A 17,944-nucleotide genomic window follows, 5' to 3' on the forward strand; every position below is an offset into this window, starting at 1 on the left:
CTGTATCATTTTCCTGTCACCAAATGACTGGCTAGCTTCTGTGGCGCGCTAATGAGAGGAAGAGAGGACAGATGAAGAGAAACTACAGGAAGACTGGTTCTTCATTTCCCCCATGCAATACAATACACAGAATCAATCCTCCATCCTCTACATGACTGTCTGCAGCCACTTTGGTTGCAGGGACAAATTAAGAGCAACACAGCCGTTATTAGCGTTGGAGAAAATCTCATTTGAGAAGATAAGAGTGCTGATTTCTATCCAAAAAGAAACAAAAAAACAGAATGGCTGTAATTTGCACATCATATGTCACTTGTTTATCTCAGCAGATATATATATTGCACCGGCCCTGTCTCTTCCTGGGCAAATTTCCGCTAATATCCAAAGGTCCCTGCTCTGACACAGTGTGTTTACTAATGTTAAGAATAATGAACGCTCCAAAACGGCATTAAGAAAAGCTTGTTTTTAATGAATAAATGTTAAATAAAGGCTAGATATATATTATTTGTTCAGTTGTTGTTGCTGTAGATCCTTTTCATGATTCCACAAAATTCTCTCCAAGCACCTTTTCTTTGATTCAGTTTTTTCCCCCTATGTTGTTCTGTGCTGTATGATCCCAGCCTTTACTCTGGAGCTTCCTCAATATTTTACCTTAGCTGTGACACACAAGGGACTTAACAGCATATGAATTATGCACAACTCATTCAGTACGCATGCATTATCACAGTCAAACTTTAATCTGAACATCTTCTCAGTTTCCATTAACCTCAATTAAATCAGTTAACAGTAGATAACATTTGAGGTAAAACAACAGGGTTTCTTTCGACTCATTCAAAGTTAAAGGTTTTATTTGGTTTGTATTAAGTCAATCAGATGCTAACAGAGAGTGCAGACAGATAAAGGATGGGTCATCTAATGTGTTGCTTTCTCATAGAAAGCTATCAGTGTCTTTGAATAGGTTTCTCCAACAGGCCCGGCTGAATGAATTACACTCGTCTGTTAGTATTCTGCCTCTGCCGTACAAAAGGTCAATGTCAAATGCACCTCATTTAAAAGTCAATAGCGACCATGCACATCATCTCCTGGGAATTCTGTCCGGGAACCCTCCAGACGGCATTGTGTATCATTCAGTTAGAAGAGGGCAGCCAGAGAGCTTTTTTAATCTTGACCTTCCAATAAAATATGCTCCCAAACCAGAATTACATGGTCTAAAATAGAGACATAAGCTCCCAACAAATCATGACCAGACTGAACCATCTCAAGGGAGAGGTTCAACAGTGTCGGACACAGACACAACAGGTCCAGCACTGGCTGAACATGCATCTCCACTTCCTTATTTCCATTATCTTGGTATCTAAAACACACACGCATTCATACACTACAATGTCAGTATTGTCACATATGAACCAAATTGGATACAGCAATATTAATGCAACATTAAAACTGAAGAATTCTGTCTGTTGTATTTGTAATAACTTAAAAAAAACTATGATAAAAAGCAAAATGAACGCAATAAATGATTCAATACTATCTCAATGGTAAAATACTGCTCCTCTAAAAAATGTCTTTAACACTGTTTGCAGAATACTGTCAATATATTAGGGGTGTTGCTATATATTGGTATTGAAGATAACCGTGATATTAACAAAATTAAACATTGATATCATGTTAATTACACCGTATAATAATGCGCCACACACATGAGCAAAGATTCAGAATAAACAAAGTTAAAGTAAAAGAAAATTTCACTGATAGCATTATTATAATTGTTATTTAAAGATTTTCCCTTGAGATAGTGATTCTGATTCTAATTGTGAATTGTTTTGGCCATGATAACAGTGTAAAAATCTGACATCATGACGGCCCCAGTAGATATTACAAATACCTAACTCCCGCTCCTCTAATGTCTCACACAGACAGCAACAGTGCAACTCCAGCTACAATCCACTTGGCAGGAGGCTGTTTGGTTCGGAGGTGGAGGGTCCATATATATGTGGCCCCACGCTGCTTAGTGCAGTATACTGGACACTCGTAAGTATTCTTGAGCTCCTGCTCATCAGCAGGCACGGCTCTAACATACAGCACCGGCATGGCGGGAGTCAGATCCCTCAAAACCGCCTCGGAGATGACTCCTGACTGGGTGTCCCAACGTGCACCTAGGAGACACAGGGTGGGTTTCATTGTCGATACTTACAGAGATGCATATTTTACCAACACGGGTTTCAAAGTACTGTCAAAAATCTATGTCACTTAATTGAGTACAACAGGATGCAGTGGAGGTTAGATTATTCTGACCTTCCATGAAGAGTCCGTGAATATAGGCCCCCTCCCGTGGTGGATGTCCAAAGTCATCTTTTGTCTTCTTTGTTACATCCACAGTCAGAGTCATCTTGTCCAGGGCCCACTGATTCTTGCGAGCAATGCTCTGCATAACAGCTGGGAAAAAAAGACAGCATGTTAATATATCTGCTGGCTCTGGTGCACATGTCACCTAAATCATTGGATTGTGATCTCACCAGTGAGGAAAGACTGTGGGTAGAAGAGTCCTGAGAGCCAAACAACTGCAGGAAGAACTAAGTCTTGAGTCCAGCTGTCCAACTCCCGACAGCTACACATTAGATCATTAAACCTTGATAAAAACAAATATCAAACAGCAATCAACAACATGGTATGTCATTGCTTGAAACCTTTACGATGAGTCGGCAAGGCTCATCCTAATATTGGCTTCATGTTTGACATTTTTACAAATCCTTCTTGCTGCAACAAAATGCAGAGTGTGACGGGGAAACACGATAAGCAAAACTAAAAAGGAGATATTAAAGGGCAAGTTGAGTAAAAATACAATATTATTAGAAAGGAGCAGTTACCATTGGGCCAGTGTTTTAATGGAGGGATAAGCCAATCTGGCCCAGGAATCTGGAACGGAGTCATTGAACAGGGCTGACTGCAGAGTCTCCATACTGGAGGAGATGGTGAGTTCTCCCTATGGACAAACAAATCCTCCTTCATTTCATAGGATCTTACTGTTGATAAAAAAAATGTGTGTTTTGTATATTTAGTATATGTCACAGTAGACTGCACCTTCAGGCCAAGATCCAGCACATTAAGGGACTTCCTTATTTCTGCTAGCAGAAGATTCATGCGCTCACACTCCTGGAAACAGACTAAAATGTAGGGGCTTCGCTCTGTTGTCTTTGCGGTTATCTCTGCCATGTTATACTCCTCGGGAAGCTTGTCAAGGATATCTTGAATGGCAAACTTGACCTGAAAAATATAATATACATAGTTAGGTTATTTATGTAGGTAGGTTGATGTATTCTCAGCTGCTTTCTCCCCCCCAGTAATGATTCTTTCTGCCTCCACACCTTCTCCTCTGTGCTCTGAACTGCCCCTTCCCCTCTGGAGGAGTCCTGTGGCTGCAGTTCTAGAAGAGTCCTTAGGAGGTTGTCTGAAGTGACAGTGAGGCACTCAAGCTCAGCATTTGGATGTAGACCATACAGAGTGGGGTTCTCCGATGGAACATGTTCGTCAATATAACTGTGGTAACCACTGTAGTCCAAGAATGGAGGCGATAGGAACCCAGGACACAGAAAGAGCTCCCCTTCAAACTATGAATTGAAATATAGAGAATACAAAGATGAACATACATACAGCACACAATTTAACATGAAGCAAAACTGGTGACGACGAGCAATATTCAATTTAAACCACCCTCACAAATCTTGCAAGCGAAACTTAGGCTGTGTTTGAGAATACAATATGATGGACAGTAATGCAAGCCTTTTGCTGCACAAACAGTAAAACACATTGACTGAAGTCTGATTGGAGAAACAGTAGTTAGTTTGGTAGTAAAGGTTAACTGGCAGAGGGCTGATTAGTCCTCTTTGAGAGAAAAAAATGATAAATTCCAACTGAAGCATATATCAACAACACATGCAGAAGAATAAATACCTAATAATGCTTATAGCTGATAGACAAATATGGCACACAGAGAGATTACATCACCAAAGTGAGGGTGGAAAAATCAACAATGCCAAAGACTTTAAGTGCAATGCTGCAGTTTAGGTTTACATCCCAAGAGGGCCCCCTTTACCTGAACAACACCAAGCAATTCAAAACAAATTTGGAGATTTTCTTAACCATTTGACGCAGTAAAATTAAATGCAACAAGTTGTTGAGTGTAAGTGGGGCTTTTTCTTATCTTGAAAATTAAACAATAAAACCAGTTCAAATTGAATTATATTGCAATAGTTGTGTTTAGACTAAACACAAAAAATAGAAAAAGAAATAGATTCCTCTGGCATGGCAACATGAACACTGACTCACCATTTTTGGATGCATGAACTGTTGTAGATAAGTCTTACACAGTCTTCTATCCCAGCCATCCGTAATGTGTCCTCCATACATGATCTCCCCAAAAAGATAACACAGGTCCTCCCAGGGAACCTGCATGGACTATAATAAACGTAGTCTGTATGACAATGCAAATATAAGAACAATGTAGTGCTTAAATAATTAGGAGCATATCAACTTTTTCTGTTATATTTGTTGTTCCTGTTATTCCACTCCTCTTTTGGAACTTCAAGCAACAACTATATGATCTCTTCCCAAATGAGCTCTATTATAATGATAACAGGAGGGAAAGGTAACAGAATTATGTTTCTTTACACACACTGATCTAATGTATGACAGAAGAGTCTCTTCCTCAGCGGGAGATTATGATCCGCGAGGGTGAAGAAGGAAGAAAAGAACCTGTGATTCATAACAAATTACAAAAGATGGAGGTTTACAATCATTTGTACCTGTATTGTGTTCAAATTGCTTCCTTCATCAGCTCTAATTGTAGTGATCACTTATGTAGCGTTGTGAACTGTCACATTGGCTGCATGTAATTACATTTAGGATAACGCTTCATTGCCCTCCTAATGAATTCTCTGTATACGCACATACAGGTTACTGTTTGGTTAACATAATGAAGGACATTCGTTTTTGGAGGACAGAATACCTAGGAGACATAATTGGTTGTGACCAGAGTAATAGGAGTTCTAAGATAAATGCATTAGGAGTTGAGGGGTGCAGCACCCCGAGAATGGATTTTTTTTGTCTTTGTGAAATAAAGCTAAATTATAGGTTGCGTGCGTGTTCATAGTTATAAAAGAAGGAATGTGAAAAAAGACGAGACTGAACATTTTTCACGAATGACACTGAAACAAAAGATTTCAATAAGTAATTGGATACACTGAACTGCCATTCAACATCCCAGTCCAACATTAACGCAAACACCATAGTCATTATGCATTTACAAAGCTAAAGAAAGTAGTATTAAAAAACAAGTAAAAAGTTTTACTTACAACGTTACCGATATGAATAAGATTTAAATAAAACATGTTGAAGTATCTTTAAAAATAGTGGGAAAAAAATTACTTTAGTGTTGGCCTCTAAGTAGTTGTACAATACACTGGCTGAGATGGTGAGGTCGCCGGTGCTGAAGGGGTAGTTATGGTTCCACCCTTGGGGACCAAATTTACGGCGCTCCGTAACACAAGCATGAAAGAAGCAGACGGAGAAGAACATCGCGTTGAACTCCTGTTCTCTGGAGCACATATCCAGAGTGTCCTGAAAAAAGAGAGAGAGAGGGAGAGAGTAAGAAATACAGAGTACAGTGAATGCTACATTTATTTTTTATCAAATATCACACATTTTGAGAAATTATTTTAAACGTTCAACACACTTGACTGAAGTTGAGGAGGGCTGCATGCAGACTGGCATTCATGCCAGTGGGGGGCTCTTTGGTGATTTTGATGGCATTCTCCAGCATGCCTCTGGGGATAACATGCTGCTCAGGGCTTGGTGCTGGTTCCCCAGTGATGAACACCCTGTAGTTCGGGTGACTGTCAACCGCTGCTGTCTCGAGAAGAGCATCAAGAGAGGGCAGCCATCGAGCCACCAGGTGTACATTCTAAACAATGACAATTTAAAAAAGATGCGGTAGATTATGTCGTACATTAATACTTTTTTTAATGCATCATTAAATTTGTGTTCATTAGTGAAAGCTTCATGCTCAAACATGTCTTGCTATGTTCTCAATTAGTAAGAAAACCTTCAGCGACTCACTTCGCTGCAGGCTTCTCCCTCTAAAACGAGGCATTTATGGAACTGATTTAGCCAATTATGCTTTTTATTGAACCAAATTGAGTTTATTTCCTCGCTCAGGGGGTGAGATAATATCATTAGCAGCCTGCAGGGACTACATGTGCCTAGTCACTGAACAGTACTGCTTCCTACCTGCAGAATGACCCAGTGTCCAAGTTTAGAGGCATTACTCAGAACCCTTTCCGCTACCTCCTCCTGCCCCTGTCCCAGCGAGATGTTGTGTAAAGTGCCCTGCTCAATGGAGAATCCCAGCTTCAATCCTGCACAGAAAGAAAATGTTGAATAATTATCCCTACCAACTAATCAGAATGTATAAATAACCAACCACATACACAGTACCTAGTTTTTCTACATCTTTCAGTGGATCCACTCCAGGTGAGAGGATGAAGAATACAGGGGTAGAGGGGCCACTATCCTCATACAACTGGTCAAACTCCAGCCTGGCAGCATCCACGTATTTTGTTCCCATGCTCTCCTCCACAAAGTTCCTGCCAGGAAACAAGGTCAAAAATCTCAGCGATATACAGCAGTTAGAAATACAAATGTTCTTTGGTCATTTACTTACCTTAATGTATAGGTCATCCTATCAGGGCGAAGGGCTCTAAAGATAATGAGCTTCTGTAGGGAAGTTTTATTCTTCCAGTCCTGGGGGAGTCTTTCCTTTTCAGGACAACTGGACTCAACAATCTTTCTCCAGCGCTTTGGTGAGCTCTCGATGTCTTTGTCCAGTCCATTGAAGTCCTCCATTGTAGAAATGCACTATTTCCAAACAACAGATCTTACAAGACCTCTCTAAGTGGTGCAATATATTGTGTGTACTGATGACCTGATGGCTAACAATAATCAATATATATTACATGTGTTAATAGCCTTGACCATACCTTAATGGCTCCCCAGGCTTGCGGGGAGAGGAAGGACACAGGACTAACTTTGCAATCTTCCACATGGAAACGCAGAAGGAAGTCAAATTCCTGAGCATCAATCAGGCCCTGCTTGAGCAGAATCTGAGGGGAAGAACCAGGAGCAGTTTGTAATGATCTATGTTGTATTGATCTCTTTTAAATCATTTCCACAACAAATGAAAACTGCAAACAACTCCGACAAAGGGATTGTGTAAACTCATACAGGCTGAACAAGTGCTTCTGAATGTAAAATACCCACATGAAGGACAGCCTTCAGAGCAGCACAATTTCTAAGATGAAAACAGTTGGCGCAGTGACAGATAATTGCATTATGCCATTAGAACCAACCCCCTTGTCAGAACCAACTGTCTGAACAGCAGCCATGGAGCATGGTGTGAGAGGTAATCAATAGCAGCGTATGGTCCTGCTGACTGCTTTTAATTGAAGTTAATGTGGGGGCAGAAAAGTAGTTTGATTGATGAGGATGACAGGAGGCCCCACCTTTGAGGCGGCCCTGAGTCTCTCACCTGGAAGGCAGTGTGTGACAAGAAGGTTAACTTGTCTCTCTCAAACAGGCCCTGGCTGCTGTACAGGAATACAGAATAGGTGATGGCCTCAGTGATGGTGTGCACTCTGATCCTCACATCCTCGTCCCATTCTGCACGCTCCATTGCTTTGTTAAACACAGAGTTAAAGGTCTGGAATACAACCAAAGGGAGGACAGTGATCAGATAAGGATTACATATAGACAGGACCAAAAGCTCTGCATCTGATTGACAGCTAAACACAACAAAGGCTTACATTTTGCGATAGAAGCACAGGTTTAAGGGGATTGTGCCTAAAATCTTAATTACCAAAAGAAACAACAATGACAAAATGATCTGAGCATCGTTTATCTCCTGATGTGTGTCCCGTGAGAGTAATTCAGGGGTAAAGGTTTCACCTTGAGAGAAAACTGGTACATGGGGTTAATCTTGCTGAGGTCATTGATGATGAAGAAGAGGAGTGACGCTCTCTCAGCTGCTGGGCGGTAAAGTTCTCGAGCCTCGTTGATCTCTGTCTCGTTCTCTCTGGCCTCCACCACCTGTGTGTTCCAATTGCACAAAATGAGCTATTAGGCTCTCAGTCATGCTCCAAAACCATCTCATTACACATATTCCTAACTACACATCATTTGCAGCAAAATGCAATAAAATGAGGTGCTTCCTGTTGTGAGAAAAATACTTGGGTGACAAAAAAAGAAACATGCACAATGGACCCTATAACCTCACCTTGCACTGAATGTGAGCGGCTGTGCTCTTGGCGTTCTCGAGTTGCTCCACCAGAGAAATGTCACCCAGAAAATTACCGTGGGCTGCAGAGAGGCGACTCAACAAGTCGTCCTCCAACCTCTTAAGATCAATCTTGAAGTGGTTCTGCTGTGTGGTCAGCTCCAGCTTACACAAAACAATTCAGAATTTTTTAAAATTTGGTATTATGGACTGTTACTTTGCATGGAAAAATCACCAATAAAAATGCTTCACTGTAGGTTTAACAGTCTACATTTCATTAAATTCCTAATTCACCTTTAGGGCTTCCAGGTCTGGCCTTTCCCGGGACACTACCTGACCCAGCAGCTGTTCCTCCAGGCCCTCAGGAGTCACTGTGAAGTTGATAAGGGTGGTTTGGGCTTGGAGCTCAGGAGGGAAATGGGGATTAGCCAACTTGGTGTGGATGATTAGTTGAAAGTTCCTGTTGTATTCACACTCTTTGTGCCCAATTCGAATGTACCTTGATAACAGAAGAGTACAATAAAAAAAAATGGTGTTGTTTAAAAGTCACTAGTGATACATTTGCCGAACAACAAACAGTACAATATCTGATTTTGAAGCTGTTACAGTGTAGAAAGTGTACTTCAAAATGCTTAAAACATGTCAAATGCTTTGTTGCTGCTGTAGATAGGTATTGACTGAAACTTTACTGCACAGTAAATATATTTGACAAAACAATTCAAACTCAAAGTCCACTTATTAGCTTTTCTCTCAGCATTAAACCATGCTCAATCTTCAAGGAAATAAGTATGTGTATAAATGCATTCATGCCTAACTGTTAAAGCTGCATGGACAAGAGATCCTAAAAGTTATTAGGAGAAAATCAAAACAGCTACTGAGCTGAGTAAACCTACTGGTTAAAAGCTTCAGAAAAAGTTAGCCAATAGGATTTGAGTTTGCATCGTTTTGTCAAACTACTATTTACAAGGTCAAGGGTGAACTTTTATGTTTTTAATCATTGTTTACAAATCAAACACCACTTTGCTGGAGTAAAAGTCTTATTCTCTGCCTGTCAAGAACAAAGAATCCAATTGCAAAAATTAAATTTTCTCCGGTTGGTTTTATCTTCCCATCAATAAACTTCCAAAGTGAGAAAGTGAAACATTAATGATGATTGGAAGCTGACTCGCTGATTAGAAATATCACCAGTGCTTTCCCTGAAAGTACAGGTGATTTCACTTATGATTGAATGATTGAATGCTGATGATCCTATAGAATATTTGAACAGTGCACACTATGTATCTTGAAAGCTAGTGTTGTCCATATGCATCTGAGCCCATCGACCTCTCACTTTCAAGCATTGCAACCTCAACAGAGGAAAGAACTTCCCGCTGGCTCCAAATGTCACTCATACTACTGTAGACAATCTTAAAAATGTATGAAAGATTATCACCACAGCAGCCAGTATTTATCTGTTCCTGCATTTCAATTAAATTAGCGATGGCTTGACGAACCTGGTGGCTTTTCATTTTTCTCTAATTACCCCTTGGATGTCAGGCAAGGCCCCAATTTTACAGCACAGGTTCCTCATGGCCTGGGTCTGGTTCAACTCTATATCTTCACAAGCCAGAATTAATGTACTATTGATAGAACCATTACTCCACCAAATTAAAGTCCTTGCTGATGGATTGGCTTGTAGTCTTCCGTCAGCCATGAAAGGAATAATTAGTATTCATTACTTCACACTCTACAACATTCCAATTATTAATGAACTTCAGCTGTGGATCCCCACCAGATCCATCATGGCTGCCCCAGCAGGTTGTATTAATCATCGACAGAAACAAGTGTGTGGGTCATCTAAAAGGGATAAACTTATAATCAGATTTACTATGATGAATTGTTACGTCTGAACAGACAGGATTTCAGAAGAACTTCAATGAACATGTGTTAAGATATTCAATATTCATGGTCATGCATAGATCAGAGCAAGAAAGATGTAGACATTTTTGAGAGGGAAGTCAAAGCAGAAAGTCAATATGTGGTGTTTTCTATTCATACTGTCATGTTTGAAAGTCAGGTTTGACATCAGATAGATTCACCAAATGCAGGGTGTTTAAAACCAGTGCCAGTTTGGATAGCATGTATACAAGTTACACATCTTTAAGACAAGTAGCATTGGTGTAAAGCCCTGTTCATAATTACATGATACAAAATACCCATATATGACCTCATTTTGCGATTTTAAATAATGAAGATGCAACGTGTCATCGTAGAGAGTGTAAAGTTTCCCCAAAAAATGAAGGAAGACAAATTCCTGGCAAATCCCAGATCAGCATTATGGAATTATGGAAGCTGAATTGATTTGCCATAATAATGGAGGACCACAGAATTTAGTGTGATACAGGCCATCTTTTGTGGGAGACGGGAGTCCTTATACATAACCATGACTGTCCTTAATTCAGCTTTTACACTGAGGTTCGGCTGGTCAATATTCATCACACCTAAAGAATATGAACACACGAATATACATCTATCACCCGTCTTGAGAGGCCAATCAATATGTTGGCCTCAGGGATTCAGAACACGCGCTGCAAATTCATTTATAATCTAAAGAGCGGGCAATAATAATGCATTCAATCATGTCTTACTGGTGTTTCAATGCTCAGTGAGATTCAACCATCTGGCAAATCTGCTCCTATTTTCTAACACCACAGACACATTGGGACGACTTGTGGGAATATCAACTTGTGCATCACCAAGGATACAAAAACTGCACATTGATTAAAATGTTTTTGGTGTGTAATAGCCCCATGCCAAATAGATTCAACAAAACAAAGCACTTACTATTGGAGAGCTGGTTTAATGCTTTATATGTGTATTTTTTTTTTATCCTTAATCATTCTAAGCACAACAATGTAAATGTGATGTTTCAATACTAACCTTCCTTTCTTAATTGTGTTTCTACCCAGCAGAGGCTCCAAGACCGGGTCTACCTTTTCCGGCAGGTTCTCTATCAGAACTGTTTCACCACAGACAAGGGCTTGTTCAATCACATCTAGATACCTAGATAGAAAAAAGCAAACTGAATAAAAACGGGTGAAACAATTGTCGTGGGACATTTACATTTGTATGCTACCATATCTTAGCAGTCTCTAGTGGATGTTGGTTAAAGGGAAAGGTTTTAGTCTCTAAAAAAATACGGATTAACAGAAACAACAACAAACAATACAAACTGATGGCGATTTAACTGTAAACAGAATACAGCCCCTTCTCACCCTTTCTGTCCCAGCTGCACCACCCTCAGCTCTGGCCCGAGCCGGTTTCTGATCCACTTGATGCCCTGCTGCTGTGGGTCGATGATGAGCGGCCAACGCTCACTGGTGGTCAGGATGGAAGCATTCTCGGTGGACATCCTATCATTTGGCAGGCCCTGGTTATGCCAGGCAGCCACAGTGGCATCATCTGTAAGCATGAGGATTGGATCCAGGCCTTCTGTCAGGGGTACAGAGACCTGGAACAGAAACAGAGGAATGATGTCACTATATTTGAAGCACCGGTGGCAGTATGATGTGCTCCAGTCTTACCAACACAAATCTGTTGCAACACTGGCCTTACCTTCTGAGACTGAAGGAAGGGTATCCATGCATTGTTAAGGAGCTCCACACGATACTGTCTGGTAAAGTAACCCATGTAAGAGACGAATGCTGAAGTGATGAGGACATCGCCACACAGGGTTTTCTGTTGCTTTTCATACTCAACAATTGCCCGGGACCAGCGCTTCTTCTCTGACTGCAAGACAAAAGACCAGGCTTTAATATCATTTTAAAAATACGCAGGAGACAATCATTTTATCCCATCAGAAGACGATTTCAATCTGAGTACTGAGGAAGAATCTACCCTGCAGGGACATGAACGTGCTGGGCAACTTCCCACTACACTTAATTTAAAAATTAAGAAGATGTAAGCAGTAAAGCATACAACGGCAATTCCCTTAAAATAGCTTTGAATGATTGGCTGTAGATTTGCTCTGCATCAATTTAGCATTCATTTAAACCTTCAGTACTATGACTGTGACAGCACTACAACAATAAATCATGCATGGCATTTTCTTACAAGGGGCTGTGGATCTAGAATATGTCACATAATAAATTCTCAGACAGTTAAAAATCACTATAATTTTACTCTAATGCATTATGGATTGCCTGTAATATCACTCAGTCTGGGGTGAGACATTGTTAATTTCCAACAGCTGTTGAGGCTTTGAGGTAAGTTAATGATTAAATATAGACGGCCTGATTTATTAGTCTGAACACTATTGCTTCCAGGTCAATGCCATAAAGACAAAACATTTATCTTGATATGCTTAAAAGCCAAGCTGTTCCATGCAAACCACATTTATTTTCTGCAATAAGAAAACTTACAAAATGGTCACTGAAATGGCCATCTTTTATTTCATATTAGCATCCATAAATATAATAGATACTGTAGCCTGAAAAAAGCATGCACAGGAGCGCAAAAGAGTTGAATATATATTCAACAAATATGCAACATTCAACATTTATATATTCCATATATTCATATTCCACAACTTCCTCTTGATACTTTTTCAATTTGTTAAAAAATCAGAGTACTAATTATTTTTTCACTACAAACTAGAGATCGTGCAGAAATGCGCGAACGCACGCACGCACACACACACACACACACATCCCATGTATAGAACCTACTTATACAGTAAATACTACTGTACACACACAACCCCTCTACTGCACTGATTTGCCATCTCTCTTCCTTTCTCTATTTGGATTCCATTCAGCCCACCAGTTGCCAAGTTCAGCCATGCGTTTTCTGTGGTCCAGCCCTCTCTACCTGTCTCACAAGTCCCCAGTATGCTGCTGGGCCAGGCTGTAAAATCTCCCTTTGCCTGATCTACTCACACAACTGTCAGGCTACCTCGATTACCAGAGCCTCTCCATGCATACCTCCCGCAAATTGACAGTTTACTCCATGCCAGGTCAGCCCCAATGACACCAACAAACTCCTTTATCTCTCCTTGTTTACCTCTAAGCCCTTGACCAGTCGGTTGGCCAGCTCTATGGTCTGGTTGGAGCGCATCACCTCCTCCTGACAACTGATTTTCTCAATTGTAGCCCTTTCAACCTGAGTTTTTAGACTCTGGAGGGTCACATCAAGATCCTGAGAAACAAATCAAAAGGAAGGGAGGGAAATTAGACACCATTAAGACAATCTAGCTTTTAGACTAAGTCACTTAATTAAGTATAATAATAACATTGCACTCACTGCCAATTTCTTTTGAACCGCTAACATTTTGGCTGTTGCTGTGTCTAGATCTGCATTAGCTTGTGATAGTGCTTGCCTCTTTGGAATGACCTCACAATAAATCTGCAAAAAAAGGAGGCAGACTATGAAAAAAAAGCTCCGTGGTGAAGAACAAATCTTCTGACAGAAAATAAATCATAACAATAACGTATCTGAAGGATTGCCTGACCTCATAGTATCTGACAATGTTAATAGTCCAGGCACAGAGACCTGCTGCAGCTGTAGATTTGGTCCGAACTAGATCAGGGTGGAACTGTGGGTTTCTCAGATACTCTTGTTTTACCACAGTCAAACAGACCTCAGGGACATGCTCCTTGTCATATGACACCAGGGCTTGTAGGAAATCATCCACCTGACAGAAGTAAAGAAACATACAGGGAATACATTAATGACTGCACTGGCATTTTGGGCTGAAACCAGTCTAAAATCAGTTGCTGTTGGAAAAAAGTTACTTATCAATACAACCTGAAAATGAGACAGTGCCACACAACAAATAGAATTTGATTTAATTATCCGTTAAACTCCATACAAATTATATAATCTCTGGTGTTGTGTGAAATTCATGAACTAGTTTAATAGCTGGCAATGATACTGGATGAACTCTTAATTGTCATAATGACAATTCATAGTGGACTCACCTGAATGCATTTAGATATGCATGTCAAATATAAAATGTATCATCTTGAATGTAAAGGGGTTTAAAAAAAGAAAGTATCTTTAAAATCATTTTCCCCACTGAATGGCACTGGCCTTTCCCTTTTTTCACCTGTCGCCACCCACATAAAGCATCCCAGTGAAAAATAACCGTTTTAGCCTGATGTTGTTCTTTGTGTTGTTTTTTAAAATGATGTATATAAAAAGGATGCATATACATATTTTACATTTAAAATAATGAACAACCATCAAGCAATTCAGATTATTAAAAAAAAAAAAACTACTTGGTCTAAAATCACAAAAAAAATGCTTTTGTAAAAGAAAGAATTTACCTATATTTCATGCTAAATTCTACCGGCATTTTAAAAAAACAAATACATCTTTTTATGGCCACACATGCACCCCTACTGAGTAAGCATATTCATAGAGCCATCCAGATGTAATGTGAGCATTGGAGAGATGCTGGCCAGGGCCAGGGTCAAGGCCCACACACAAATTAGATTGGCATTAATCAGGCAGATGAGTTTGACATGATGACAGCTTAACCTTGCCCATGAAGGCCCGTGCCGCCTTCCAACTCCGATCCTTAGGCACTCGACCGCGGGGCGCTAGCAGAACCATCACAGCTGCTGCTACGTTGATCACCGCCGCTGGAGGGTTTGGAAAGGCCTTCAGCTCAGTAAGATTCAGCTAAAAAACAATAATAAACATTATATTGTCTGAAGAATGAGCCAAAGATTTAATGGATTAGTGTCTTATAAATAAAATGAAGCACTTTGTTGAGGGTGTCCAGTGCTGCTGTAGCAGCTGTCAGTGATGGCTCTGCCTTATCTAGGTCATTTTCACAGTCCTTCTGTTTGACAAAGACTTCTGCCTGGATGACGGCAACCTGGACAAAAGCAACCATAAAGAAATAAACCATGTAGTGAATGGTGTGGTGTGAGGAGTGCAATGTCAAAAAGTGAATGAAAACCAAAATGTAATAGGATCTCTCACCTTGTGTGCCTCGACATCTGCAGCCTCTCTCTTGCTGCTAACCCTCTCAGTCTGCAGTCCAATCTTTGTAATTAAAGCCTCCATATTCTGGTTTTTAAAGGTCAACTCAGCTTCTTGGGATGCCAATCTAGCTTTTAGATCTTCAACCTAAAATAGAGAAAAACAATTACACAAACTTCAATGTGTAATATACTTAATGCCAGGGGGAAAACCCACACTGTTTAAATCAAAGGGTTAGTACTATTACTAAGACTAGTACTATTCCTAATTGTACTACCACAACCTTGTACCTCAAACCCTAATTTAAACCCCCTACAGTATATAATAAAGACGTTAACCTGAACGGCAGTGGTTTGGAGTTTTTGAAGGCCACTGTCAAGCCGGTTCGTCTTGTTCAGGAGCTGAGCCCGGCTCTTCTCCAGAAGGTTCCTGTACAGGGTGATTTGCTGGAGAAAGCTCTTGGGGGTGGTGTAATTGTACCTCTTCTCATTGCGCCGGTATTTTTCACTTGCCTGGTTGACACTGGTGTGAACGTAGGCCATGAAAAGACTGATGGATTCCTGGACTGCAGGCTGTAAAAATAAGCAGACAAGGGGGGGAGAGGGGAGAACATGTTGAGCTGAATTGAGTAGAGTTTAACATCCCCAACCTGATGGGGACTGAAATATTATCTTCATAAATTTTGAATTCATCTACAAGTTTTGCCATTTTACTTGGCCGGCCATGACTTACTCAATCTGAAATTTAGGTGCAGCTAGCAGGAATGATTAGGCTTTGAAACCTCTGTGAAAATAATGTGTTTAGACTACTGACATGCAGCTTGTAAAACATGCACACTGTTTACATTATCTCCGATGTCCTCCAACTTTCTAAACTGTCTACAGAGGCTGTTGTACTAGTCCAACTAGGTATTTATCATATGGTGCACCATGACACAGAGCCTCTATTAATCATACAGTTAGCGATCAATTAAAGCAAAAACAAATGAGCAGACAATACAAGGATCAAACCTAACCATAACTCACAAAAAGCCATTGTTAATGATCATGGAGCCAGGAGGAAAAAAAATCATTATTAATTAAGATTTGACATAATGCTTTTTGACAAAGCATGCTATGTTCAGTTGAGATGCGAAAGAAGTTCTCATTGATTGGCCGTGTGGAACAACTATTAGTGGGTGAATTTTTAACTTTAAATAAATGATCATTTCTTGTTTCTCCTCCAAGAAGATAAACAATCATTAATGACTACAAATATACAGTAATGTCTGACATGTTGTTTTGCTTCAACTTTTTAAAATATTTTATTATTAATGCCCATTAACTTAAACTATCACAAAGTTATTTCAGAATCCACAAAACAGGAAATTATTAAGCCCGCCTCTGAATAGCTTTCTTTTACTACAACTTCACTACTACCAGGGCAGCAACTAATGATTATTTTCTTTATAGATTCATCTGCTGATTATTGTCTCGATTAATCGCTGAGTCTATAACATGTCAGAAAATTATGGAAACAGTAGTTTATTCATACATCTTATCTTGTCTGTCTGTACAGTCGTGTATGACAGCAAATGCATTTTTGCTTAAAAAATGACTAACACAATTATTTGATTATTACAAATAGTTGCAGTTTCATTTTCTCTCAATCGACTCATCATTTAATCGTTGCAGCTCTAACTACTATCCCCATGCTCGAATACTGGTCTGCTACAGCTGCTGCTACAACCATTACTCAACTCCACCTCCTACCTCTAATAATATTATTGCTGAAGTTGCCTCTACAACTCTTACTAAAGTACTAATGCTCTAATAATACCACAGCTTCCTAAGTAATACAGCTACAGAACGTCCACACGTGGTAAGATGTACACACACGCAAACAGTGGAAAGTAATAGTCTGGCACATGATCACACATGTGATGACACTTCCTGGTTGTGACAGCTGTGCCTCCTTAGAGGGTCATTATGTGCTTAATCACTCTTATCTCATTAACATAAATGATCCTGGGTTGTGATCGTTCCACTGCTATGATGGAAAACAATGATATGCCTGCACTCACTGTGAGTCTCCAGGCATGTGTTCAGCAATTTGTCAGTACCTCAGCAGAGAACTAATGATGAGGGATCTATGGAAAAGTTAATCCAGCTGCACTGTAGTAATTAGAGGGTGTTCATTAAAATCTAACTCAGTTCAGAATAAGGGGGTACAAAGCAAACCTAGGAAAGATACTGTACTGTATGTCACACCCGTGGATGCATCTCTGACAGCTAATACTGTTATTTGGTTAATGTTCACGCGTGTGGTGGAAAAGCAGGGAGCCACAAAATAACCAATTAATTCAGAATTTGAAAATTAGGATGAGAGAGATGGTTAGATAAAGCAATTGGGTTCAAAGGCCTGACCTCAATGCCTTTAATCTCTTGGATGAACCTGAAGCTGACCGACTGCAGAGCCTCTGAGGTCCAAGGAAGGAACCAGTCGACGGTGGTGCATTGTACGAGAGCGGGGAATCGACGCGCACGAACACGAAGAGTACTGCCCACGGGAGACAAACACAGTACCACCTACAAAGAAGGCAGTAGGGAGACAAAGAGTCACCCAAGCAGACATACACAAACAGGTCTGTACAATCGTGCATCCTCACACTTG

General features: G+C 40.2%; 1 protein-coding gene across 1 annotated transcript in view; it reads right to left on the reverse strand.

Annotated features, from left to right (window-relative positions):
* Nucleotides 1-1,905: 1,905 nt before the first annotated feature.
* Nucleotides 1,906-17,944, reverse strand: part of LOC306700083 (dynein axonemal heavy chain 11) — a gene marked incomplete at both ends in the record, with an annotated part of 36,828 nt that continues 20,789 nt past the window's right edge. The window contains 28 exons of the mRNA XM_079164982.1: nucleotides 1,906-2,153; nucleotides 2,293-2,433; nucleotides 2,514-2,626; nucleotides 2,865-2,980; nucleotides 3,079-3,261; nucleotides 3,363-3,605; nucleotides 4,324-4,452; nucleotides 5,422-5,613; nucleotides 5,729-5,956; nucleotides 6,283-6,410; nucleotides 6,490-6,638; nucleotides 6,716-6,909; nucleotides 7,032-7,154; nucleotides 7,580-7,750; nucleotides 7,996-8,136; nucleotides 8,324-8,488; nucleotides 8,618-8,822; nucleotides 11,243-11,365; nucleotides 11,578-11,813; nucleotides 11,918-12,091; nucleotides 13,364-13,498; nucleotides 13,604-13,705; nucleotides 13,812-13,994; nucleotides 14,843-14,986; nucleotides 15,072-15,185; nucleotides 15,293-15,439; nucleotides 15,631-15,864; nucleotides 17,698-17,859. Coding sequence (XP_079021108.1) covers nucleotides 1,906-2,153; nucleotides 2,293-2,433; nucleotides 2,514-2,626; nucleotides 2,865-2,980; nucleotides 3,079-3,261; nucleotides 3,363-3,605; nucleotides 4,324-4,452; nucleotides 5,422-5,613; nucleotides 5,729-5,956; nucleotides 6,283-6,410; nucleotides 6,490-6,638; nucleotides 6,716-6,909; nucleotides 7,032-7,154; nucleotides 7,580-7,750; nucleotides 7,996-8,136; nucleotides 8,324-8,488; nucleotides 8,618-8,822; nucleotides 11,243-11,365; nucleotides 11,578-11,813; nucleotides 11,918-12,091; nucleotides 13,364-13,498; nucleotides 13,604-13,705; nucleotides 13,812-13,994; nucleotides 14,843-14,986; nucleotides 15,072-15,185; nucleotides 15,293-15,439; nucleotides 15,631-15,864; nucleotides 17,698-17,859 — 4,623 coding nt within the window. The remainder of the gene's footprint in view (nucleotides 2,154-2,292; nucleotides 2,434-2,513; nucleotides 2,627-2,864; nucleotides 2,981-3,078; nucleotides 3,262-3,362; nucleotides 3,606-4,323; nucleotides 4,453-5,421; nucleotides 5,614-5,728; nucleotides 5,957-6,282; nucleotides 6,411-6,489; nucleotides 6,639-6,715; nucleotides 6,910-7,031; nucleotides 7,155-7,579; nucleotides 7,751-7,995; nucleotides 8,137-8,323; nucleotides 8,489-8,617; nucleotides 8,823-11,242; nucleotides 11,366-11,577; nucleotides 11,814-11,917; nucleotides 12,092-13,363; nucleotides 13,499-13,603; nucleotides 13,706-13,811; nucleotides 13,995-14,842; nucleotides 14,987-15,071; nucleotides 15,186-15,292; nucleotides 15,440-15,630; nucleotides 15,865-17,697; nucleotides 17,860-17,944) is intronic.

This window comes from Pholis gunnellus (assembly GCF_910591455.1).
Source record: "Pholis gunnellus genome assembly, chromosome: 8".
Classification (NCBI taxonomy): domain Eukaryota; kingdom Metazoa; phylum Chordata; class Actinopteri; order Perciformes; family Pholidae; genus Pholis; species Pholis gunnellus.